This window comes from Oenanthe melanoleuca, chromosome 20 (genome assembly GCF_029582105.1).
Source record: "Oenanthe melanoleuca isolate GR-GAL-2019-014 chromosome 20, OMel1.0, whole genome shotgun sequence".
NCBI classification, from domain to species: domain Eukaryota; kingdom Metazoa; phylum Chordata; class Aves; order Passeriformes; family Muscicapidae; genus Oenanthe; species Oenanthe melanoleuca.
This window is the reverse complement of record NC_079353.1, coordinates 947,150-972,970: the sequence shown is the minus strand read 5'-3', so window position 1 is coordinate 972,970 and position 25,821 is coordinate 947,150. Positions and strand designations below refer to the sequence as shown.

General features: G+C 49.0%; 1 protein-coding gene across 5 annotated transcripts; it reads left to right on the top strand.

Moving 5' to 3' along the window:
- The first annotated feature begins 179 nt into the window (after positions 1-179).
- ADNP (activity dependent neuroprotector homeobox) lies at positions 180-25,821 on the top strand. Of its 5 annotated transcripts, XM_056507037.1 has the most exons (9): positions 180-506; positions 1,566-1,748; positions 4,734-4,854; positions 11,457-11,607; positions 12,881-12,926; positions 13,928-14,234; positions 18,323-18,435; positions 19,435-19,527; positions 21,278-25,821. In XM_056507037.1, the coding sequence occupies exons 5-9, from the start codon at positions 12,888-12,890 to the stop codon at positions 24,401-24,403; spliced, it is 3,678 nt and encodes a 1,225-aa protein (XP_056363012.1). In that variant the 5' UTR covers positions 180-506; positions 1,566-1,748; positions 4,734-4,854; positions 11,457-11,607; positions 12,881-12,887; the 3' UTR covers positions 24,404-25,821. The 5 variants fall into 5 exon arrangements, 4 of the variants coding, with proteins under 4 accessions (XP_056363012.1, XP_056363013.1, XP_056363011.1 ...); XR_008841925.1 differs by lacking the exons at positions 1,566-1,748; positions 4,734-4,854 and having other exon boundaries at positions 11,460-11,607; positions 21,278-24,540; positions 24,605-25,821; XM_056507038.1 differs by lacking the exon at positions 1,566-1,748.

Genomic DNA, 25,821 nt, shown 5'->3' with positions numbered 1-25,821 from the left:
CGCCCCGCTGCGTCCCGCGGGGGCCCCCCCGCGGCGGGGCCGTGTCAGCGGCCGGAGCCGCGGGCGAGGCGGGGCCGGTGCCGCCGGGACCCCCGGGGCTCCCCCGCCCCCCCGGGGCGCGGCCCCCTCCCCTCCCGCCGGACAATGAGTCCCGTATGCTAATGAGGGTCTGGCGTCACTTCCGCTCTTTCTCGGCCGCCATCTTGGCCCGGGCAGGCTCTGGGCAGCGGGACCCGGCTGTATTGTCTGAGGGGCCCGGGCGCTGCCCCCGCCCGCGCCCCCGCCCCGGGCACCCGGCCCAGTGACCGCCGCCCCCGCCCCCGGGGCCGCTCCGCACCGCCCGCCCCGCACACTGCACCCCCACCCCCGTCATTTCCCCCTTTGTCTCCCCCGCGCCGCCGGCGGCTCCGCTCCGCCCGCCCGCCCCGGGACCGGGCGGCGCCGGGGAGGGTCCGGCGCCCCCCCCCCGCCCCAGCCCGCCCTCGCAGCGAGGAGAGCCCGGTCAGGTAGGTGCGAGCGCGGGTCCGCGGTGCGACCCGGGCGGGGACAGCGCCCGACCGCCCCCTCCCTCCCTCCCCCGGGCATCCCGCGCCGTGCCCGCCGCCCTGCCCGCCGCACCGGGCGTGCGGAGCTGGCAGCGGCCCCTCCCCGCCCGCACACATGTTGAGGAGCCCCGGCGGCTGCGGGGAACGCGGCGCTGCTCCCTCCCCGCCGCCGGCCCCGGCCGCCTCCCTTCCCTACACGGACGTGTCCCGGCAGCCCGGGGGAGCGGGACCGCCAGCTGCCGGCTCCGGCATCCCGGAGTGCGGCTGCAGCGGGCCCCGCCGGCGGAGTTGGTGCTGGAGCGGCGCCGGGGATGCGATGAATGGGAGCAGCCGAGGGGTCCCTGCCCGCGGGAAAAGGCGGGATCCGCCGCTGCCATCCCGATTCGCGGCTGCGGGATGGAGCGCCGTTACCTCAGCCATCCCTGCCGCGGGCTGCGGTTACCGACACCGTTCCTCAGACAAAGGCGGGGGACACCGACCCCGGAGCCTCGCAGCAGCACCGGACAGATACCCCCGTGCCACGCACCCCTTTCCCCGGGCGGCTGCGGCCCGGGCGGGGGTTCCAGAGCAAGTGGCAGTGCTTGCGCGGTGCCGGGGTGTCCGGGCACCCCCGGTTCCTCCCGGCAGCGGCCGCGGGTGTGACACCCCGGCCCCCCCGAAATGCACCGCAGCCCGGCCGGGGCGCTGCGCGGCGGCAGCCGGCAGGGGGCGCCCTGCGCGCCGGGCACCGCTGCGGCGGGAGCGGGGGGGACACCGGGGGCACCGGGGGCTCGGAGCGGGGCCGGGAATGGCCCAGCTCGGGACACCTGGCTGCAGCCCCCGCCCTGGGGCGAGCCTCGAGGGGCTTTGTCTGGGACCCCAAAACCGGGCACTCCAGGTGTTGGTGGTCGCTGTTTGTTGGGTGTATTTAAGCCGTTTGGTAGGTGTCAAAGATATTTGCATTCCTTATAAAGAAATGTCCCTTTTTCTGAAGTTGTGTTTCTATTTATTTGTGCTGCTATTTTCTATTTCTGTTTGGAGGTGTGAGGGAACGGAGGCAGAGGATTCCCGCCTGTCAGGGTAGCATGGACAGACCTTAGCTGGCTGCTGTGCAGCTCAGCCCCCTGTGCCCCAGCACTGCTCCCTCCTGCAGGGTCTCCTGCTCGGGAAAACTTTCACTTCAGGACTCTGCAAACTCACAATCACAACTTGTCATCCATCTAGGTGAGAAGGATGGATCAGTCTGCTTAATAAACAGAAAGGCCTTTTTTTTTTTCCTGCTTCTAATAACAAACCAAACCAAGGTTTGGTTCCTTTGCAGATGTTGGGCAGTAATGTGATATCAGTAGATGGACATGTACCATGATATGTGCTGAATTCTTAGAAGAGACAACAGAAGAGAATAATAACACTGTGTTGTTAAGAGAATTGCACCAGATGCTGATGTGCTGTAACATAGTGGTTACCTTTTCTGAAGATCATTGCAGCAAATGCTTCCAACTTCAGTCTAAATAGATATGTCCTTTTGACACAGAAGAAATAATTTGTCTCCAAAAGTGATACTAAGCTAGATGGTTTTGCACTGGTTTTGGTGGTTAGCTGCCCTTTGCTCAACTTAGTGTTATTTCTTAGTTAGCATTCAAGAGTGACTTTTTGGTATCAAACAGACAGGAGATGCTCCCAGGGGACATCTCTGAGATCATTGAAAACTGATATAGTTTTAGTGGCCCATTACTAAATAGAATTGTTTTGTTTTGAATTGAAGTGCTGGTCCATCAGACAGGTTTGTTGTAGAAGGCATCTCTTTAGGGTAGCACTACTTATGCTTCAGGGTGTATTGTCATGAGGAGCCTGTAATTCACTGTTAGGCTGTTGGATGTGCAGGGGCTGAGGAAGGTGAAAGGTGAGACAGACAGGTGTCAAGCTGGGAATGAAAAGTCTGCACAGGAGAGGAACTTCCTGCCTGTTTTGGAAAGTTCATGCCCTGCAGTGTTCAGCATCAGCTGCACAAACACAGCACCCAGGAAGGCGTGTTGCTCCTCAGGCTGAGAAGAGGAACCTGAAGTGTTGGTGTGTGTGTAGGGCAGAAGTGCTGCTGGCACTGCCACTGGTCCCTGGCACTGCCACAGCGTGTGGCTCGGTGGGAGCTCTCGTTGGTTGGTGCTGCCCTGAGCTCTGTGAGCTGCAGGGAAAGGCAGGACACGTGTTGTGAGCCAGGTGAGGTGTGCTGCTCGCACGCTGCAGGGTGAATAATGGGTGATTATTCCCAGCTCAGCTTTACCACTCTGTAATAACATAAACACTGAAAGTAAACACTGAAGTTTACCGTGGAATTCCTGGAACACAGAAGCATATCAGAATCTTATCAGTAGTCACAGGTCATACAGTCCAAATGTATATTTTATAGCTTATTATTAAGATGGCAGCTGATTTGATTGATGCAAAGAAAGAAATTGAAGCAAGTGATTTTGTGGAAGCTCCTGGGTTCATGTGTTTCTTTTGAGGCGGCTGCAATTAAGATTTAGCAGCTCAATAGGAAGTGTAGTGGGGTGGTTTTTGTGGGGTTTTGTTTTTAGAAAGTGGAAGTTATCTTTGCTCCACTACTTGAGATGTTTAAGGGAGACAAAATTCCACTGGGAATGAACAAAGCAGTATCAGATCTAAGGAGGACCAGTTTAAAGACTGTAGGAGAGGTGCCAGGAGAGGCAGGGAACAGCTCTGGGGCTGCAGCTGCTCCGTGTGTTCTTGATTCACAGGTGACATTGGAGCTGCTCCACCTGCATGGGCAAGATTGAGGCATTTTTAAAAGTCATTGGTTCAGCTGAGTTTGTGTGTTAATAATGCTACATTTAGTGGGATTATTTTCTTTAAGATGCATGCAACATGCTTGTTTAAAAAGGCAACAGCAGACTATGCTGGCCTGTATCTAAACAAGCATCACACGGTTGGTTTTTTGCATATTGAGTCAAGAGCTGCTCTGTGTCCGGATTTATGTATGTATATACAGGGTCTGGTTCCTATAAACGTAATAGTAACAGCACAGTTTTAATAAGTGTTGTTAGAGGTGTTTCCTGATAGTGTAAGAGATGGAGATGACAATGAAAGGTGCTGCTCTGAGTCTCTTTGCATTGCAAGAAAAAGAACCCTTGTTGATGTTAATTTAGTTTTCTTAAAAATAAATCCCATACCTTCAGTATATGTGGGAGGTTTATTTTACCTCACCTGACACATTAGGGAAGAATGCCCTTCTTGGCAGGATGGCCAAATCGGCCTGTTCCTTTTGAGCTTTCAGGAGGAACTTGGGTCTGGTTTAAGAATCAGATGGGTGTTCCAGATTTGAACAAACGTTTCTTGGAAAGGGTGTAACTTCTGTTTATCTACCTGAGGGCCGTGTGCCTCAAGGCAAGAACTGCATTGTGCAGAGCTTCACTGCAGCTCTGGTGTCAAAAGGCAAAGGAGCTTGTAATTTAGTGTCTCTGATTTCTCTGTAGTGCTCTTGAATTTGAATGAGGGTTGATGGTTTGGAGTAAGAATGGAGTAAATGCCATTTTTTTCTGCAGTGAGTCACTTTGTTACCACCATTTATATCCTTACTGTAGGTTTTTTTGTTTTGTTTTGTTTTGTTTTGTTTTTAAGGTGGCATTAGAGATTATTTAGATGAAAAGTGACAGTGGCTGTTGAGTCCAAGGCCTGTGTAGTTGACCCTGTGAACACATCACACCTGCAGCTGTATGCAGATCACATGGCAAAAATTTCTCATTTAATATCTACTTCTCAAGTAGATAAATTAAAACAATTTACAAAAAACAAAAATAAAGCAACTGTGTGAGCAGCTGTTGCCTGAGGGAGCACTCAGACTCCTCCAGTCCTGCAGGTGGAGGGAAGGGCCTGCTCTCAAGCCTGCCTTCCCTACCCCAGCTCCTCTCCCAGGTCCCAGCCAATGCTTTCTTTCAGCCTGTTCTCCCTCTGTGTGCAGATTCCTGATGGGACTCTGGGTCTCACAGTTTGTGTTTGTGCTGCAGCTGGGCCAAGGAAGCTGCTGGTGGTGCAGCTTCATAGCAGCAACAGTAAGGGACAAAATGGCTCTGGAAATCTAAATGGGCAGGATAGTGGTCTTAAAATGCTTTTTTTTTTTTTTCACCTAAGTAGTCAAACTGAAGTTTGTGAACTTCTTTTTTGTTTTGTTTCCCCATTGCTGCTGCTCTGAAGCCCTTTGCCTGTGGAAGGTTCCTGAGGCAGCTGGAAGACAGCAGTAGCTGAGGTGGCCTAACGCTGGGATGTAGGCAGGGACTGGAGCCCTGGAGCTGTGCTTAGACAGGAGGGGAGAGAGGTAAGAAATGTGCAGAGTGAGACTGATCTGAGGCTCTTGTTTACAGCCTTTCCCGGTGGTGGAATGGCAGCGTTTGCCTCGTGTGTGTGAAGTGTAAGGCAAGGGAAAACAAGCAGCAGCAGCAGCCTCCTTCAGTGCCTATTTTTACCCTTGGAAAACTCAGATGCAGCCAGTTGGCGAGATCCCTCCAGTGTGTGATGGATCTGCTGTCTGAGGCAGCGTGGATTGGCAGCCTTGGGATGAGCTGGGAAAGTGTTCCTGTGCTCTTCTGTGTGTGGTTTGTGCTGCCCTCACCAGCCGTGCCTGGGGCTGCTGGGGGCACAGCAGGGCTGGCCTGCTCTGGGTGGGGATACCTGAGTGTCTGTGTGTGTGTGTGTGTGTGTGTGTGTGTGTGTGTTTATCTGTCTGTTCTGTGTATGTGGTGTGTGCTTATCTGTGTGTTGTGTGTGTGTCTGTGGTCTGTTTCAGTGTGTCTGTGTTGTGAGTGTGTGTGTTTATCTGTGTGTGTGTGTGTCTGTTCTGTGTGAGTGTATGTTGTGTGTGCTTATCTGTGTGTGAGTGTGTCTGTGTGTGTGTCAGTGGTCTGTCAGTGTGTCTGTGTGTTTGTGTTATGTGTTTATCTCTGTGTGTCTGTGGTCTGTGTGTGTGTCTGTCAGTGTGTGTGTGTGTGTGTGTTTGTGTGTCTGTGTCAGACCGTGTGTGTCTGTCTGTCTGTCAGTGTCTCTGTCAGACTGTGTCTCTGTGTGTGTTTGTGTGTCTGTCAGTGTGTCTGTGTTGGACTGTGTCAGAGACACAGTGTGTTTGTGTGTCTGTCAGTGTGTGTATGTCAGACTGTGTGTGTGTGTCTGTCAGACTGTGTGTGTGTTTGTGTGTCTGTGTCAGATCGTGTGTGTCTGTCTGTCTGTCAGTGTCTCTGTCAGACTGTGTCTCTGTGTGTGTTTGTGTGTCTGTCAGTGTGTCTGTGTGTTTGTGTGTCTGTCAGTGTGTGTATTTGTCTGTGTCAGACTGTGTGTGTCTGTCAGTCAGTGTGTCTGTGTCACTGTGTCTGTCAGACTGTGTCTCTGTGTGTGTGTCTGTCAGTGTCTTTGTGTCAGACTGTCTCTGTGTGTTTGTGTGTCTGTGTCAGACTGTGTGTGTTCATGTGTGTGTCTGTCGGACTGTGTGTCTGTGTGTGTCTGTGTGTCTGTCTGTCAGTGTGTATTTGTGTCAGACTGTGTCTGTGTCTGTCAGTGTGTGTGTGTCAGTGTGTATGTGTCAGACTGTCTCTGTGTGTCTGTCAGACTGTGTCTCTGTGTGTTTGTGTCTTGTGTCTGTCAGTGTCTCTGTCAGATTGTGCGTGTGTCTGTGTGTATGTCTGTGCATGTGTCTGTCAGGCTGTGTCTCTGTGTGTGGTTGTGTGTGTCTGTGTCAGTGTGTGTGTGTATTTGTCAGTGTCAGACTGTGTCTGTCAGACTGTCTGTCAGTGTGTCTGTGTCAGGCTGTCTCTGTGTGTGTGTGTCTGTCAGTGTGTCTGCGTCAGACTGTGTGTGAGTCTGTCAGTGTCTCTGTGTCAGACTGTCTCTGTGTGTGTCTGTCTGTCAGTGTGTCTGTGTCAAGCTGTCTCTGTGTGTGTGTCTGTGTGTGTGTCAGTGTCTCTGTGTCAGACTGTCTCTGTGTGTCTGTCAGTGTTTGTGTCAGACTGTGTGTGTGTCAGTGTGTCTGTGTCAGACTGTCTCTGTGTGTGTCTGTGTGTCAGACTGTTTGTCAGTGTGTCTGTGTGTCACTGTGTGTTTTTGTCAGTGTCAGACTGTGTGTGTCTGTCTGTGTCTCTGTGTTAGACTGTGTCTGTCTGTGTGTCTGTGTCAGACTGTGTGTGTGTGTCTGTCAGTGTGTCTGTGTCAGACTGTGTGTGTGTCTGTCAGTGTGTCTGTCTATGTCAGACTGTCTCTGTGTGTGTCTGTGTGTCTGTCAGTGTGTCTGTGTCAGACTGCCTGTGTGTGTGTCTGTGTGTCTGTGTCAGACTGTCTCTGTGTCAGACTGTGTGTGTGTCAGTGTGTCTGTGTGTGTGTGTCTGTCTATGTCAGACTGCCTGTGTGTGTGTCTGTCAATGTCTCTGTGTCAGACTGTGTGTGTGTCAGTGTGTCTGTGTGTGTGTGTCTGTGTCAGACTGCCTGTGTGTGTGTCTGTGTGTCTGTCTGTCTGTCAATGTCTCTGTGTCAGACTGTGTGTCAGTGTGTCTGTGTGTGTGTCTGTGTCAGACTGCCTGTGTGTGTGTCTGTGTGTCTGTGTGTGTCTGTCTGTGTCAGACTGCCTGTGTGTGTGTCAGTGTGTCTGTGTGTGTCTGTCTGTGTCAGACTGCCTGTGTGTGTGTCAGTGTGTCTGTGTGTGTGTGTCTGTGTCAGACTGTGTGTGTGTCTCTGTGTCAGACTGTGTGTGTGTCAGTGTGTCTGTGTGTGTGTCTGTCTGTCTATGTCAGACTGTCTGTGTGTGTGTCAGTGTGTCTGTCAGTGTGTGTGTCTGTGTCAGACTGCCTGTGTGTGTGTGTGCAGAGCTGCCAGGGCAGGGCTGGAGCTGTTTCCTGCTGCCCCAGGGCTTGGCCCAGGCCCAGCAGCGCTATTTGGGTGAGGGAAGGGAAGGAGCTGCTCTGCCCCAAACACTCCTGTGGCTGTGACACGGTGCTGATGGCAGGAAACATGGCACACAGGGCAGGGAACCATTCTCACTTGCAGTCCCCCAGTCACTGTAGTCCAGTCATAAATTACGTGTACATTGATTATTTGCTTTGTTCTTGCACATTTTACAGCAACTACTGTGCTGTATTGTTTAATTGCACAAATGTTCTTGTGAGCTTTTGAAAACTGACTGAAAATTTTAAGATGATTCTTGATTTAATTTTAATGGTAACTGCTCATTTATTAATCATGCTTCTATTTCCAAAATTATTTTTATTCTTGATTGTTCATGCTTAGCTACAATCTAGATGAGGATTATTTTGGAATTGTAGTGCATATTCATGCAGCCTTTTTTCCTGATCACTGAAGTGTAAATATCATGGTGTAAGCAAATAATATCCTTTGTGCTTCAATGATCTCCAGTCTGGATTTCAAATTTCTGCAAGATGTGCAGGCTTTATTGCATTTCACACCAAAATCTTTTAGAAATAGCACTGAACAAGCCTGGCTCTCACACTGAGGATGTGTATTGAATATTGATTTAACTGCCCATGCTATGTGCATATAAACATTTATCTGTGGAGGTCTTGAACAGTCACCAAAGATATTCTCTAAGATGGCAGGAGGTGTGCAAGCCTAATTCTGGAGCTGAGAGTGCCTCTAATTCAGGATTTCCTGTGCCCTAGAGAATGGACACGATTTCAAAGTGCTTTTCAGAATGCAGTAGAGGTTGCCAGAGTTGATGTGGCCTTAAAGATCCCTCAGAAAACATTCCACTACAGCTACCAGCATTCTTTAACATACCTCAGCCTACACCATCAAAATCAGAAAACCCACCAGGAGTTCCCAGCAGAGCCTGGGGAAGCAGATTGTTCATCAGAACAGAAATGAGGAGCTGTGGTTCCCAGAGCAATCAAAATGTGACCGTTTTGTATTTCACATGGGGACACAGAGATGCCACAGTGCCTGGACTCCTGCTGAAGAGAAGTTGATGAGGAAACAGTTAATTCCTGCTCAGTTTTGCAGTGAGTGTCCACACCCACCAGATGGAGCTTCTGGCTCCAGTGGAAAATTCCAGAAATTGAGCAAGAATGAGAAGTGTGTGAATGACTTAGGAGATCTCTGTCTGCTGGCCTGCAGAAGGTGGGTTTTAGCTTAAATAAAGAATGAATGGAGACTGAGGTGTATCAGCCTTACTGATTCCTTTCACTCCAGCTGCCTCCCATAGTTTTTCCTCAGATGAGAAGTTAGGAGTTCCTAATGCAAGAGTCAAGCTAAGGCTAGGCAGCAAGCCCAAACAAAAAGGTATAAACCAGAGTTTCATAAACCTTTGCTGAAAATTGCCTGTAACCACTGAAACAAGATGTTAAATTTTGTAGTCTCAGAATTTCCTCCCAAAAATAAGGTGGTTTTTTTTTTTTAGATGGATTTCTGTCCTGAGGCCATGTTTGTGCAGGATGCCCTGAGAGGTGATGTGAGATGGTCCTTTTGTTTTGACACAGGACTTGAAACTGGTTTTGGAAGCTGCTGATCTAATCTCTGAAGTGGTTTTTCATATTTTTAAATCCTTGGCTTTTTGACAAAGGGGCTGTTAACAAATTGCCTGTTTGCCTGTGGAGTGTGCCCTGTGCACAGTGTGGCTCAGGTCTTACAGTGCTTTGTCCAGGTAGCAGCTCACAGCTGGGGATTTCTGTCAGTTTGATAATCTCAGTTTTGAAGCTGAGGTTTTCAGAGGGTGTAATTTAGGGTTTGTGTTGGTTCCTCTTTCAGGTGCCCAGCCTGTTTTGGGTACAGACCCGAGCAGGAGGGCTGGGGCTGGCTCTGCACCCCAAATCCCTGCTGCAGGTGGCCCAGGGCAGGCTGAGGAGGTGCTCTCCATGGAAATGTGGCTGTTACAAAACTGCCTCCCTCCAGGATTAGAGGGATTGCAAAAGGAGCCCTCAGTGTCTGGCATTTCAGATGTGCTGCTGAACTGCAAATCTCATTACCTTCACAGGAGTGTGGGTGCACAGCCCTCACAAAACTAGGCCAGAAATGCTTAAATAAGGAGGAGAGGGAAGAGTCCAAAGGAAGAAAGTGACAATGTTCAATGTCAGCCAGTGAAAGGTATGCTGGAATAGACTCTTCAGTCACTCACTACAGGGAGGAGACAGAGTTAATTGCAACTCTTACTTTCAAGGAAGCTCTCAGTAGTTTCTGTTCTCCCAAATTCTCTCTTCTCTCTTTTCTCTGATACTTCTACTCCTTTTTTGTCTCACTTGCTCACTCTTCCCTGAAATAACCCTTGTGCTTCCTGGCTGTCACTGTTCCTTGCTCAGCTCTCCTGGAATTGCCAGGTGCCAGAGTCCCAGGGACAGGCCATCACTGTCCTCATGTGGGTATAGAATATTCTACACCATCACACCACAGACCAAAATTTAACCTGCATACACAGAGAGGCAGCTTTGCTTGTTGCTGTGGGAACCACAGGTTCATTTTCTTGCATATTTTCCCTGTATTTAAGAGATTTCCCTCAGTGTTCCACTACCAGCCTTCTCTGCAAGTGTTTCATGGCTGGCTTTTAGAGCATGCCATGAAAGGCAGTTTGCTGGGCAAATTGTTAAAAGTTACCTTCTTCCAAAAGCAGAGTAGGGAAATAAAAAGCACAGTATTAAGTCTTGTTTCATCTTGCCCAGGAGCACAGAGCTGCTGCCAGCTCTGATGTATGATTCTGTGTTGGGCTCTTAGGTATAAACCAGTAACTACTTCAGCTTGAAATACTGGCAAAATACTGGCTAAAATCAAAGGAATTGGGATGACATAAAGTATGTCATCCAGTACTGCCAGATCCTGGTCAGCAGCACAGCACAGGGCAATGATCCTCAGTGCTTGGAGACCCAGCATGGGCTGAAGGACTTCCCTGACTCAGTATCATCAGCCTGATGCAGTGATTGCCACTGATCTGCTCTCCAGGCTGATGGCTCCTCACCCAGAAGTGTTTGCTGCAGGGGGACTCCCTGGGAGAGAGCTCCTTTGGACTTGCTGTACACACAGGGGTACAAAGTCTGCCTTCTAGTCAGAAAATGATAGTGTGAAACAAAATAAGCCATCATCCATTCTTGCTTGGCTCAAGGGATGGGCGATGCTCTTGCTGAAGCACATGCAATAATCCAGTATTCTGTTTTGCTGCCATGTGAAGTATTTTAAAAATGTTGTCCATTTTAATTTCTTAAAATGTTGTAGTGCCTAGTATTAGAAGTGTTCTTGCCAAGGAAAAGCACTCTGTACTTCAGGTTGTTCTGTCTGAATAATCAAGAGATTAAAATCTAACAATTTATATTGCCTTATTCCATGACAGAGTAATTATTAATGACTCAACAAGTTTTGCTTTTATAAACTTTAGATTTGGTAGTTTCAGATTTCGTGGTTCTAATGTTAGGTGTTGTGTTTCCAGTGTGTGCAAGACTGACTTTGTATCCGTGGGTGATGTCAGTTGAAGAGAGATCAGTCTTCCAAAAAAGTGTGATCACTTACCTGCCATTCCCCCAAACTTCCCTTCCTCTGCCAGTTATAATCAGAGTGCTTCCCAGAGGAATGTGTGTCCCCAGAGCTGAGGGGCACGTTTGATGTGCCACTGCTGTGAGGCGGGACCTGTTTGTATGGGAAGCTGCCAGGACGGTGCCAGTGTCCCTGAGGTGCCCAGGGCAGCTCAGGTGAGGTGCACGTGGGGGTGAGCACACCAGAGGATGGGTGGCTGTGAGGAGCAGCATTCCCAGCCTCTGCACTGCTGGCTTTCACAGCTGGGTACCAGGGCTGGAGTCAGCAATCCTCGGGCAGTGTCCCCCAGCAGAACCAGAATGGATTTTGGAGCACAGAGCTGCTCAGCCCTGCTGCAGCACAGCTGCCCTGCTGTCACTGTGAGACTGCCCCTGTCACTGCTCTTATCTCTTGTCTCTGCTCTGTTTTGTCCAGCAGGATATGAGCCTTCCTGTGTGCCCTGGGCTCCCCCAGGGGCTGTGACAGAGCCCTGAGGGGGTGTTCTGCAAGGAGAATTGCCTGTGGAGGATTGTGCTTGAAACTTGTCCAATGAGTCTGAGACGGCCAAGCACCATTCATTTTGGAGGTAAATGCCTCATCAGAAGTACTGCAGAATGGGGAGGAGTAAAGATTTTCATTTGGCTAAGTATGGGCAAAAAGTAGTTTAAAGATAGTTTTGACTGTTCACTTCTGAGGTTTGGACATTTGGAACTTACAGGAACACCAGCTTGGAGTCTAGAAAAATGGAGAGGGTGGGGGGCTTTGGGTTCAATCACTCTGGCAGCCTCAGTGCAGATTAACTGGTTTCCTGGTTTAACATTTTCCCTCCTCTGCCGGTTTATAACCATCAGAAGTGAAAGTGAAAGCTGGTTTAGACTGCAGAAGAGATGCCTCTGGAATGGGGAATGTTTCTGGGGGAAACATTCTGGCTTGGGATAGGGAAGTTCAGAGATCTTCAATTTAAGTTGGATGTCCCTTTAAGTTATTCCGTGGATTATGACATTACTTATTTAGGTTTTAAGTGAAATGTTTAATTTTGGAAATTCAACTGAAATGTTTTTTATTAAGGTATTTTCTATCATTTGTCTGTAAACTGATCAGTATAAGTGGGCTGTATAAAGGGAGGGGAGAGAAGAATCCTGTGAAAAGATAAAACCGAAGGAGGAAAAACCTCCAACAACAAACCAAAAACAAATGAAAGAAAATATAACAATGACAGATTGAAATGTTGGTACTTGCCTTGGGTGGAAGAGGGAAAGTCATTTGCATGATGTGTTTCACTTGCAATTTACTTCACGTTATTGTTATTGAAATTGAACCAGGTTACTGATAAAACTGTAATGATAATGTCCATTTACAAAGCTAATGAGTTAAGTTTGCTCTAGTAAACAGCAGTAATGTGCTGGCACCCAGCCCACAGAGAACTGCAGCTATGGTACAGATTTGCAGTGTCTGGGTTGCACCGAGGATGCTGATCCTGGGTTCCCGTTGCTTTTTGATTTTAGTGCCAACTGTTACTGAGAAATATTTAATACCCAAACCCAGGCTGTCTGGTAGAGAGCTACCCTTTTAATGAAGTAATTTTTAGCATAATCTGAATTTTATGTACTAATGTGTTACCACACTGCATGAATTTTTTTGATTATGGTGTTTGACTCTGCTGCAGCCCTTCCCTTTTCGCGTTATTATGGATATTAAGAAATTTGGGGTTGAATTATTGGAATGAAAGCCATGGGTTCATGATAGACCTAACAAAGGCAATGGACCAGAGTAGAGGTTTAAATGTGTGGGGTGGGGTGTATTGTAGGGGAAAGGAACAGCTCTTAGAATAAGGGTTTGAAACATTGCTTTTTCTGTAGGAAAAAGATGGAGTATTGCATGCTGGGAACAAGTGCTTTCCATAAGGTAGCTAAATTTTAAAAGTACATTTGTTTCATTTTGTTTTAGGTTTTGCTTAAGTATTGTAATCTAGTAATTTTGTCCTTTCTGCAGTTTTCATTTTGATTAGACCTCTGCAAATCTTTCTTCAAAGCTTAACACAAACCCAACCAAAAAACTCAGACCTGGCCTACAATTGCAGTTTGCCATTTCTGAAACATTGCTCATTGTGTCCAGAAAAATATTTAAAGGTTATCAATAATGGTATAAATTCTTCCATGATTTCAAAATTGCAGGTACTAACACTGTTACATTTGAAAATGTGAATGTGTTGGGTGACTAGAGAGAAACGACCAGAAGTAAAAACAATTTGTTCAATGTAGTCTCCATTGACACCTCTTTAGGAACAAAAAGCCCCAAGCCTCAAAACACCAACCCCAAGAAGCCACACCCATCAGGAATGCTCCAAGTAAATAGTTTCGTTTTTTTCCCTTTGTTCCTGTGAATAGCAAGACATAACACACTTGGAGGAAGTCTGGGTAGATGAGTCAGGACTTATTTCACTAACTGCAGTTAAATGTTTTGGCCAGGTTTCCCCAGGAAACAAAGCTTACACAATTTTTCAGACTGTGGCTTGTCTCCTAATCCCTCCTGCCAGCCAAGAGAGCCATTTTCACCCAAATTGAGTGGAGTTGGAGGTCTGGAAAGAAAAATGAGCACCTTTAAGTTGGATTAAATGTATGTCTCCAGGAAGAGAGGAGACAATTTGAAGGTCCCCAGGTTCCCCTCACACCTCTGTAAACACACAGCAGGAGCAGCAATGCCAAGGGGCTGCCAGAGGCTCTGGGGGAGGAGGAGCTGCAGGGAGGGGACAGGGATGGGCTGGGGTCACTGCAGGGCTCAGGAGGGGAGAGCAGGAGCAGGGCATTGCCTGGACTGAAGTGAGTGTGTGCAGCCCCAGGTGAGCTGTTGTGCCTGCCTGAGTGATGTACAGAGTGCATGATTCCATGGATCCCATATTATTGCAGGTCCAGCAGCAGCTCATGATGCCCCGTAAAGCTTTTCTTTCCCAGAAAGAAAAGCAGGCTCGTGCCAGGGAAAGGGATATGTTAAAAAAGAGGAGGAGGCGACAAGACTATCTCAAAAGAAGCGTGGAGCCACAGAAAAATACAGAAACAATCAAATGGCACAGGGATGATGAGAAGAGGAGAGAAAATGAGCAAGTTAAGGACAAGGATATCAAGAAGCGGTGGAGACAGGATGAGAGAGAGCGACGGAGGAGTGTGGACGCTATGAACTGGCACAGGGAAGAGGAGAAGAGGGAAAATGAGCGAGGTAAGGACCAAGAAGGCCAAGAACCAGCAGAGCAAGGAGAGGGGGAAAGAGCACGGAGAGCATGGACCTTGTGAAGCAGCAGAGGATGGTGAGGGGGAGAGGGGAAACAGAGGAAGAGCAGTTGTGGTTTATAAGCATGTACAGAAATAACAGCAAATAATACCTGTTTTAAAATCGATTAAAAATCTGCTTTGATGAACTGGACTTCTTAACACTGCTGATTATTTTAGTAAGAAAGATGGAGCTGAGTGTGTCTGAATGGGACACAATGGGACAGAGCAGGCTGGGTTTGCACCTTGCTGATACAAATGTCTGTTTTACACACTTGTTCACACCTAATGCTTTGTTCAACACTGTGGTTGGTAATTCTGGTTGTCAGATCACCAAAAAGCTCAGGTTTTCTCAGTCTTCAGAATAAGAATAAATGAGAACATTAGGAAGAGAAGGGTCAATCTCATGTGCTCCTAAGAGAAGGTAAAACTGATGCTTTATTTCATTCTTTTTAATGATGTTCCTAAGAGGGTTGTAGTCACATCTGCAGTTTTATTCTGAGGTCAGTTATTTAGCAAAAGTTGAATGGAAGTGTAAGTTTCATGGAATGCTTTTAAGAAACATTCAGCTCAAGAGATAAAAAGAAGAAATGAGAAGACATTAAGAAGAAATCCTTCCCTAGGAGCCCTGGCAGAGGTATCCCAGAGCAGCTGTGGCTGCCCCATCCCTGGCAGTGTCCAGGCCAGGTTGGGCACTGGGACAGTGGAAGGTGTCCCTGCCCATGGCAGGGAATGGATGAGCTTTAATGGCCCTTCCCAGCCAGGCCATTCCAGGATGATCCCATGAAGAAATGACCTTAGTGCAGGAGGGGTGGGCTCTGAGAGGAGCCCTGGCCAAGTCATCGTGTCTGGGGTGCCTGAACAAGATAAAGGCCTGGGCACTCAGAGATTTGTTTACACTTTTGGGGATCTCATAGTTGGTTTTCACTTGCCATTTCCCAGTGCTGCTGTCCCCAGACGTTGCAGAGTGCAGACCCTGCAGAGTGCAGTACTCAGGGTCCCCCACATTCTGTGCCTGCTGCTCGTGGGAGGCTTCCCTGGCAGTGGGCTGGACATGGTGGCATTTCCAGTTAAGCATAAAGAGAATAAAACCTAGAGTAGGTTTGCTAGAAAACTAGAGTGGTGCTGTCATGGTTCCTTTGCACAGCAGCAGCTTCATCCAGATGATTTCTTTAGGTCTTTATTTCTGCTTGAAAACCATTGTTTTACTCTTCAGAAATCCATTGTGCTTGGTTGTTCTGTACCAGAGCTGAGCCACCAGCCAGGCACTGGATAATGTCCAGGCATGGAAGGAACAGAGTGGGGCACATCTGGAATATTGGCTGAGGATTCCAGTGGAGAAAAGAAGGCTGTGTTGGTGTGAGGCTGGTGCACCTTTCCCAGAGTCACAACAGCCTTGTTCCCTGTGGATGCTGTGAAGCTGCACATGGGAGGATCCCCCATTTCCTGGGCTGGAGCAGGAGCAGCCCCACACCTCTTACCTGGGGCATCGGAGGGGTTCCTGGCCAGGGCCAAAGTACAAGAGGCACTGGAGAATAAAGACTTCAGTTACACTAAAATAGAGGCAGCTTTTGCAGTGTAGGGACAGATGCAGGCTTTCTGTCCTTTATCCCTCTGATGATTTCTGCTGTGGGGTTTGGTGTTTCTCTTCTGTCTGAGGGCACCACGTGTGGGTCACAGTGCAGTGCTGGGGCTGAGATCAGAGGGAGGGCTCTGCACTGGCACAGGAGTGCACTGAAGAAAGCATTCTGCAAATGTACAGAATGTGACATGAGAACTTTGAGTACAGTGCTTCAGTTAGTCATGTTCTGCTCTTCATAGCTTGTCTGCTCTGCTTCCATTTGGCTCCTGAATTGTTCCAGGAGTCAATACCTGTGGAGAGACCTTTATGGTGGGAACTGCACAGACAGAGTGAAGGAAGGTTCCAGGTACTGCTCACAGTCGCTGTGCTTCCTTTGCCATTCCCTTGTGCAGTCAGACAGTTTGTGTACACACACACACTCTGGACATGAGGGAGAGCCTCAGGATCTGCCTTCTGAGGCACCTGGAGGTCCTGCCTGGGTGTTTCTAGTCAGGGTGTTGTTGGAGTTGTTTTGAAGCATTTGTTCATTCCACCCAGCACATCCACCCATTGTATTGATGTGGTCAGAGATGCTCCAGGTGACTTCCCTTAAACATCAGCTCTTGGTCAGGTAAAGGATGCCTCATTCCCAGAGCAGCATTAATGTCTAGTTGATTGTTTGAGAGGCTGCTTAATCCCAGCTGCTTTTAATGTCTCCATCCAAGGAGGTGCCAGCAGAGTGATGTTTACATTGCAATTGGAGTTCCTTGCTGTAAATAGAAGTGGATGGAGATGCTAAAAGCTTTTGTTGTAGTCACAGCCTGTAATAATACCAGACTGTATCTGGCTCTCCACTCACTATGCTCAGATAGTCAGACATTACCTAAATAAAATGAACTGTATTTGCCTAAGGATGAGGGGTTTTGTTACAATTAGGTGAGTTGGATTCACCTGTCCAGCACAACTTGCAAAGTAAGGTTGGTGTTAAAACCTGACATTTAAAAGTTCAGGTTTCAGGTGTGAAGACCTAACTCTATCCTCTGTTATGATGAGTGGTGATAGAAGATCCAGGGAATTTCATACCATGTCTTTAAAATTTGGCTGAGGCAGGCAAAGAGCAGAGGCAAGAAGATGCTGCACAGAGATCAGAGATGTTTTCAGGCAGTTGTAAATAATTGGCTTTCTTTGAGTTTCTGTGCATCATGGTACCTGTGCATGTTCAGCTGTATTGGACACAGGAATTGAGAGGAAGCATTTGGTGCCTTTGGAGAAGTCCAGTGGCATTTTGAAATCAGCTCTTTGATAGCAAGCAGTATTTTGAGACTTGTGGCTGCCTCAGGTACAAGTGATCAGTGTCTAAAGCCAAGCTCTGCACTGACTCTGCCTGTGTCAGGAGACCAGAAATGCTTTCCTTTGCAAGCACAGGGCTTCATTCTCAAAGTGGGGACTTGGGTTTTGAGGAAAGCAGCCTGGCTTGTCAGGAGCTTTAACATGCACTGTGTTCATGCACTGCTCTTTCTGCAGTTTGTATTAATCACCAGGAATAATACTGCTGGTGATCTCCTTGGATTTGAAATTCTCTTGAAAATATTAATTCAAATCCTGACCATCATACTTGATTGAGCTGCTTCACTGAATTTTTTTTTCTGACAAATGGGATCATGCAGCGACTGGAGGTGTTTCTGAAGCACTGAAATCACTCTTCATGTCTTTAAAAGGGACCTGGCTTGCTCTGGGTTGTATTAGACACTGTTTTTACAGTAGAGATGAGGATAGATAGAGCATAGGAAAAGAGCAGTTCATGAGTTGGGTTCCCTTCAGCTGGGCAGCCCCAGCCAGGCCCAGTGGAGCTGTGGGTGACACTTCCCAGGGACACAGAGAGGTTTTAGCCATCTCTTGGGCTTTTCCCAGTGGTTGCTCTCTCTGGAGGGATCTGACCAAGCTTTTAGGTCCCCTCTTCCCAGGAGAACATGTGCTAAACAGCTGCAGCCAGATAAAGCTCTGAGTACAGTAGAGGGAGGAAACAGCATTAATTTCTTACCCTACCTACAGCAGAATACAAGAAGCATCTTAATCACTGAAGAGACACTGAAATCTCTTGCAGGGCTGACACAAACCTTGAGGCTCAGCTCTCCAGTTCTCAGATCAGTGAGTTAGGATTCATTGCACAGGAGAGAATTGGGTTCTGAAGTACTTCAGTGAAGGGATTGGTAAAGACAGACCCTGTAGAGAAATGGAAGTTATTTCCAGAGGCAGCCTAGTGCTCCTGCAATAGCTGTTCCAGCAGTTTGTTGCCTTTGTAGAAGTGCCCTCTGCAGCCTCATGGGCAGCCTCAGCAGGGAGCAAGCCAGAGAATAACACTGTTAGGGAATGGTACCACTTCTGTGGGGAATGGCCAGACAATTACTGATAATTAAAAGTCCAGCACTATCAGACTTTTGACTTAAACCTTTTCTCTTACTCTTCTTTTCCAATAGAAACTATGTTCCAACTTCCTGTCAACAACCTTGGCAGTTTAAGAAAGGCCCGGAAAACTGTGAAAAAAATACTTAGTGACATTGGTTTGGAATACTGTAAAGAACATATAGAAGTAAGTATGGCACCTCCAAGGGGCAGAGCTGAAATGCTGCAGAGTGAGGGAGGTATTTGTGTATGCCATGGTTTATTTTTTCACAGAAACATGAAATTCAATGTGCCTGTAAACACTTAAAAACATTAGTGGCTACTGAAATCCAATAATTCCCAGTAATAACCAGGGATGGTGTGGGATGTTGGGGCAGAAATGGGTCTGAGGTTTTCAGGAAGTGTTTGTGCTGCAGCAGATCCTGGAGTTACAGAATCACCTCTGCCCAGGTCAGTTCCTGCAGGGAAGGTGTTTGTGCTGCTCTTCCGGACAAACTCCACTGCTGTGGCTCTGCTGTGGTTCTTTCAGTGTCTCTTTAAAGAGCATTTAAGTGAGATGTGCAAGAAAGAAATGCCAGTCCTTCCTGCTTGCAGAATTTGTGGAGCAAGTCTCATATTTAAGGGGAGAATTGTGAAGTGGGACAGTGTAACTTGCAGTATTCATTTCAGTAGAAGTGTTATTTTTGAGTCCTTACATGCTGCTGACTTCATGCCAAAGGTGAAATGCCAAAGAAATGCTTCATTTTTTTAGTAAGAATTGGGTGTCTTGGACATCAAACATGTCCAATTTTAAAAGCTTCCTGTGTGAAATTAATTAAAAGCTAAACAAAGCCAAACAAAATAAATACCACACCACCACCCCCAGAGGAAGCAGCCAAAAAGCCCCAAACCTACACATCAGCTTGGGAACACTTTTCTCCAGGATTGCTTTTGGAATGAGTTTGTAACTGCAGTGTTGGGTTGGTCAGGAGGATGAGTGTGAAGATGTTCTGTAGGTGTTTGGTGATCTGGAGAATATTCAGAGCTCTCCCCCTCCCAGGAGGTGCCCCCAGACTCCCCCACTGTGTGATGGTCTCTGCCTTGGCCAGCAGCCCTGGGAGGGTGCAGGGGTGCTCAGGGATTGCTTAAGGGAGCCCTTGGGCCTTGCTTCTGACTCTGTCCTCTCTTCCCATCTTCCCTTCTCCAGGATTTTAAGCAGTTTGAACCTAATGACTTTTATTTGAAAAACACTACATGGGAGGATGTGGGACTGTGGGACCCATCGCTTACAAAAAACCAGGTTGGTAAGAGTTCCAGTGGGCACTGAGGCTGAGGGGCATTTCCCAGGCATGCCAAGAGCTTTTCCTGCAGTTTTCCTCACGGATTTTCAGGTGCTGGCAGCTAAGGGACAGCAAAAAGCTGTGTGCTTTTTTTCTTAGTTGTGTTAAGTTGTTCCTGGTGTGTGTCTCAGGAGCCTGGGTGGTCAGTGCTGCAGAGCTGATGGCTCCTTGCTCAAGTTCCCAAGGCTGGCACAACTTCACCAACCCTCTGGCCAAGGGATCATCAGCTCTATACAACTGGCAGTGAGGCTTTTACCTTTCCTTAAATGATTTATTCCTGGTTTCCATCCCTTCCAAACTGTTTCACTGGACACTCTGCTGCTCGGTGCAGGGTCACTGTCAGTGCAGCCCTGGCTCCCACATCTGCTCTGGGCATTTCTGGTTCTGCACAGCAGCTCAGTGGCGCTGGATGTCCTGCTGCTGAGATGTATCTGAGCCAGTAATAAAGGAATTTCGAATATAGGCAGTAGGAGGAGTAAATGATGCTGTTGGTACAAATGAGTGGTATGGGCTGCAGCAGCCTCTGCTGGGGCTGCAGGACAGAGTCACCCCAGCAGTGACAGGGCAGAAACCTCTGCCAAGGAATCCCTGTGTGAGCCACTCACAGCTCAGGTGCTGCTCTCAGAGGAAACTGGGGCCCATCCTGTCATGGATTCCTACTGTTAATCTGAAAATGACCATTTAGTACTACCTTGCATAAAATACACTGAGGTCCCTTTTTCTGGGTAGCCCAGAATAAAAACTGTAATACAAAAGGAGCCAACTTTTGGTTGGTTTGTTGGGACCTGTCTCCAGCAGGTGTGTGAGGCTTCAGCAGGTGGCCAGAGCAGAAATTCCAGCTTGGTTCTGCAGAGGGAGAGTGCAGCTCCCTCCCTACAGACCTGTGTGTAGTTCAGTGCACAGGACTTGTTCTGACACTCAGCAGGAATCTCTGTGACTCTGAATTCCCTGTGTTACTGCCCCTGAAGTGCCAGGCTGGTTGTGGCTGTCCCTAAGGCCAGTGGCACTTCAGATTGTGCTATAGTAGCTGACAAGAGCTGCACTGGCACCGTGTTAAATGGGACAAAAGCTGCAGGCAAACTGCAGGGGTGGAATTCCCAAATTCCTTTTTGTTCCTCATTCGAGATTGATTTAAAAATCAGGTTTGTGCTTTGATCACAAGGAAGAGGCTTGGTGGCTTTAAGGGCTTGTATAGCCTTTGTCTTGGTAAGCTTAAATCCTTTTGTTCAGCAAAAAAAAGTTTGAAATTCCATCTTTGCTATTAAAGTGTGTAATGGATAAAGACACTGGAATAGCTCAAGTTCTAGATCCATATTAATCTATCAAGTTTGGCAGATTCAGGGGGGCAGTATCTCATCTGAGCACAGTCTCATTTCCTCAAACAGTCCTGCTTGGCTTTCCCCGAGAAGGCTGCAGGGAGGAGGCTTTTTTTGCCTGATATGGAAAGACACTTCTGAGCCTCACCTGCCCAGGTCATGGTTAAACCTTGAGGGACTCTTGGCACTCACCACATTGTGTGTGTGTTCGTGTGATCAGCTTTTCAGGGCCTGATCTGCAGGGCAGGAGTGGGAGAGGAGCAAACTGAAGGTTTGAGGCAGTTGCAGGGGGCTCTGAGTATTGTTTAGAAAGATTGTGTAGAGAGTATCATGGGTGTTACCTTGCTGAGAAGTGCTGGTGAATGTTTAGTCTGTGCTCTGTTCTCTGTTGAAGGACTATCGGACAAAGCCCTTCTGCTGCAGTGCGTGTCCCTTCTCCTCGAAGTTCTTTTCAGCCTACAAAAGCCACTTCCGGAATGTTCACAGCGAAGACTTTGAGAACAGGATCCTGCTCAACTGCCCCTACTGTACCTTCAACGCCGACAAAAAGACTTTGGAAACGCACATTAAAATATTCCATGCTCCCAATGCCAGTACACCCAGTGGAGGCATCAGCACTTTCAAAGATAAAAACAAACACGAGAGCCTTAAACCCAAGCAGGCTGACAGTGTGGAACAAGCTGTTTATTACTGTAAGAAGTGCACTTACCGCGACCCGCTCTACGAAATCGTTCGAAAGCACATTTACAGGGAACATTTTCAGCACGTTGCTGCTCCTTACGTAGCCAAGGGAGGCGAAAAGTCCCTCAATGGTGCAGTTCCATTGAGCTCCAGTGCCCGAGAGGAGGGGGGTATCCACTGCAAACGATGCCTTTTCATGCCGAAATCCTACGAAGCTTTAGTGCAGCACGTGATCGAAGACCATGAGCGGATCGGATACCAGGTCACGGCCATGATCGGTCACACCAACGTCGTGGTGCCCAGGTCGAAACCTTTGATGCTCATAGCTCCCAAGCCCCAGGATAAAAAGCCCATGGGACTCCCTCAGAGGATGGGTGCCCTCTCCGCCGGCAGCGTCCGCTCGCTCTCGTCCCAGCAGATGATGAACAGACTCACGATACCAAAGCCCACGTTAAACTCTGCAGGAGTCAATATGATGTCAAACGTTCACCTACAGCAGAACAATTACGGGGTTAAATCGGTGCCCCCCAGTTACGTTGGTCAGCCAGGGGGGAGGCTCAGCCTCAGTGGCAATGCACCTGTTTCTCTTTCCCAACAATCACAGAGCATGAAACAGTTTTCAGCAAGCGGCAATGGCAGGCCTTACACTCTGGGAGGGGAGCAGAGGTCCCAGGCCTCAGGCAGGTACTCTCTGCAGTCTGCCAACTCCTCGCTGTCGGCGGCGCAGCTCAAGCAGACGTCGCTGTCGCAGTCCCAAGCAGCGTCCAGAGCTCTGGGTCAGTCTGGCTCCAAATCCCCCGTGGCTGCTACAGGGCCTTCTGCTGTCAACACCTCGTCCACGCAGAAGTGGAAAATCTGTACAATCTGCAATGAGCTGTTCCCCGAAAACGTGTACAGCGTTCACTTTGAGAAGGAGCACAAGGCCGAGAAGGTGCCCGCGGTGGCCAACTACATCATGAAAATCCACAACTTCACGAGCAAATGTCTCTACTGTAACCGCTACCTGCCCACGGACACGCTGCTCAATCACATGCTGATCCACGGGCTCTCCTGCCCCTACTGCCGCTCCACCTTCAACGATGTGGAGAAGATGGCTGCCCACATGCGCATGGTGCACGTGGACGAGGAGATGGGACCTAAGACTGACTCCACGCTGACCTTTGATTTGACATTGCAGCAGGGCAGCCACACCAACATCCACCTCCTCGTCACCACCTACAACCTGCGGGATGCTCCTGCCGAGTCCGTCGCTTACCACGCTCAGAACACGCCCCCGGTCCCACCCAAACCGCAGCCCAAAATCCAGGAGAAATCGGATGTACCCGTCAAAAGCTCTCCACAGGCAGCAGTGCCCTACAAAAAAGATGTGGGGAAAACTCTGTGTCCTCTGTGCTTTTCAATCCTGAAAGGGCCCATCTCTGACGCGCTGGCGCATCACCTCCGGGAGAGGCACCAGGTGATTCAGACGGTTCACCCCGTGGAGAAGAAGCTGACCTACAAGTGCATCCACTGCCTGGGCGTGTACACCAGCAACATGACGGCCTCCACCATCACACTGCACCTGGTGCACTGCAGGGGCGTGGGCAAGACCCAGAACGGGCAGGACAAAGGGACGTCGTCCCGGCTGGGCCAGTCCCCGGCGGCCGCGCCCGTCAAACGCGCCTACGAGCACATGGACTTCCCCCTGATGAAGAAGAGGAAGATCGACGACGATGACTCCCCCTCTGCCTTTGAGGAGAAGCCCGAAGAACCTGTAGTTCTAGCACTGGACCCCAAGGGTCACGAAGATGATTCGTACGAAGCCAGGAAAACATTTCTTACAAAGTATTTCAATAAGCAGCCCTACCCCACTCGGAGGGAGATCGAAAAGCTGGCAGCCAGTTTGTGGCTCTGGAAATCTGATATCGCATCTCACTTCAGCAACAAAAGGAAGAAGTGTGTTAGGGATTGTGAGAAATACAAACCCGGGGTGCTGCTGGGCTTCAACATGAAGGAGCTGAACAAAGTCAAACACGAGATGGATTTTGATGCTGAATGGTTGTTTGAAAACCACGACGAGAAGAATTCCAGAGTCAATGTCAGTAAGACTGTTGATAAAAAGATCAACTTAGAAAAAGACAATGACAGTTCCTCAGACAGCTACGAAAACCTGGAGGAGGAATACACCGAGAGCCGCAGTCCCTTTGGCCAGCACGTCTCTGACATGGGTGGGAAAGCCTCGTCCAACAGCTCCGTGCAGAACCCCCAGGACAGCATAGCCAAGGAAATCATGGAGGAGAACACCTTACAGGCTCCAGAGAAGGCTGAGCAAAAGCCAGAGGAAAGCTCTAAATATGAAGAGATGATTGCTGCTGAAGAGCCAGGAAAACTGGTAGGTGACGTTTCAGATAGTGAAGGGGATCAGGATGAGCAGGATGATGCAGTGGAATGGAAGGATGGAGCTTCCCAGTCTGAGAGCGGGCCTGGCTCCCAGCAGGTGTCGGATTTTGAAGATAACGCATTGGAGGTAAAACCAGAAGTGTGGACAGATGAATCTTCCCAAAGCGAAGATGCTGGGAGCAGTAAACCCACTGTGGAGGCCAAGGGGGGTGGATCTGAAAGTGATGAAGAGCAGTCAAAGTGGAAGAATCGTTCCTATGGAAAAGTAGAAGGGTTTTGGTCCAAGGACCAGTCGCAATGGAAGAACAGCTCCGAGCTGGAGGAGAGCCTGGCCAGCGAGCAGATGGAGTGGCAGAGCAGCACAATGGACAGCGAGGACGGCGACGGCTTCGGGGCCGTGGGGGCAGAGCCCATGCACGGCAGCCTGCCCGGGGTGGAGCTCAGCAGCCAGCAGGCGTGAGCAGGGGGCACTGCCCCAGGGGGCACTGCCCTGAGGGTGGCACTGCCCCAGGGGTGGCACTGCTCCAGGGGGGCACTGCCCTGAGGATGGCACTGCCCCGAGGGTGGCACTGCCCTAGGGGTGGCACTGCCCCAAGGGTGGCACTGCCCCAGGGTGGCACTGCCCTGAGGATGGCACTGCCCCAGGGAGACACTACCCCAGGGGTAGCACTGCCCTAAGGGTGGCACTGCCCCAGGGGTAGCACTGCCCCAGGGGTGGCACTGCCCAGGGTGGCACTGCCCAGGGTGGCACTGCCCTAGGGGTGGCACTGCCCCAGGGGTAGCACTGCCCTGAGGATGGCACTGCCCTGAGGATGGCACTGCCCCAGGGAGACACCACCCCAGGGGTAGCACTGCCCAGGGTGGCACTGCCCTAAGGGTGGCACTGCCCTGAGGGTGGCACTACCCCAGGGAGACACCACCCCAGGGGTAGCACTGCTCAGGGGTAGCACTGCCCAGGGTGGCACTGCCCTGAGGGTGGCACCGCCCCATGGTGGCACTGCCCCACGGTGGCACTGCCCCCTGCCAGCTGCCTCCTGGGATCCCCTGCAGTTGAGGGCTGGCAGTGCTGCTGCCTGGGCACAGTTCCTGAATGTGAAATGGCTGCACTGCTGCTCCAGGCTGCACAGGAGAGCAGCAGAGATTCCTGGATCTGCATTTCCACCCTCCCACCTGCCCATGTTGAGTTGTGTCTCTCCAGGCCCCTCTCCCTGTATAGCAGACTCTGGGGACACGAGTTTTCATGTATCATTCTGAATAGTTGAAATGTATATTTGTACAGTCTTTTAGACCTATTCAAGTGAAGCTTATGGAACTGTTCTTGTGTACCCATCATAGATCTGTTTCTCTTTTTTAGTGTTGCCCTGCTGTGTAATAAATGCTGTATCTAGTTTCCCTAGCAAAGCTTGAGACTGCTCTAGTATCAATTTTGACAGACTTAGTTTTTGCACATAACCTTGTACAATCTCCAACCAGAGGCCAGCAACATAAAAATATATCTGGACTCTGTTGTATTATAGAATTTTCTTGTTCTGAATATCCTTGACATGACAACTGATGAAAAACATATTTCAGAGCCATTTTCTGAAATCTTTTAAGCTAAAAAAGAAAAATCACATGCAAGAAACAAGTTTGCAGCTACTAATTTTGACACCTTTTAGATCTGTATAAAAGTGTATTGTGTTGAAGCAGCACACAGACAAAGTGCTGGGTTTGGATATTTAGTTTTATCTTTAGTTAACACCAACAAGGTGTTGTATTCATTTATACCATCTAATATATGACACACTGTTGTAGTATGTATAATTTTGTGATCTTTATTTCCCTTTGTATTCTTCATTTAAGCATCTAAATAAATTGCTGTATTGTGCTTAATGTAAA

What these genes read in the sequence shown, in the direction of transcription:
- ADNP (XM_056507036.1), top strand. Translation starts at nt 12,888, where the DNA reads ATGGAGTATTGCATGCTGGGAACAAGTGCTTTCCATAAG. An exon ending in GAAGAGGGAAAATGAGCGAG is followed by an intron (nt 14,235 to 18,322) that starts GTAAGGACCAAG and finishes CTTTTCCAATAG; the next exon opens with AAACTATGTTCCAACTTCCT. An exon ending in ACTGTAAAGAACATATAGAA is followed by an intron (nt 18,436 to 19,434) that starts GTAAGTATGGCA and finishes TCCCTTCTCCAG; the next exon opens with GATTTTAAGCAGTTTGAACC.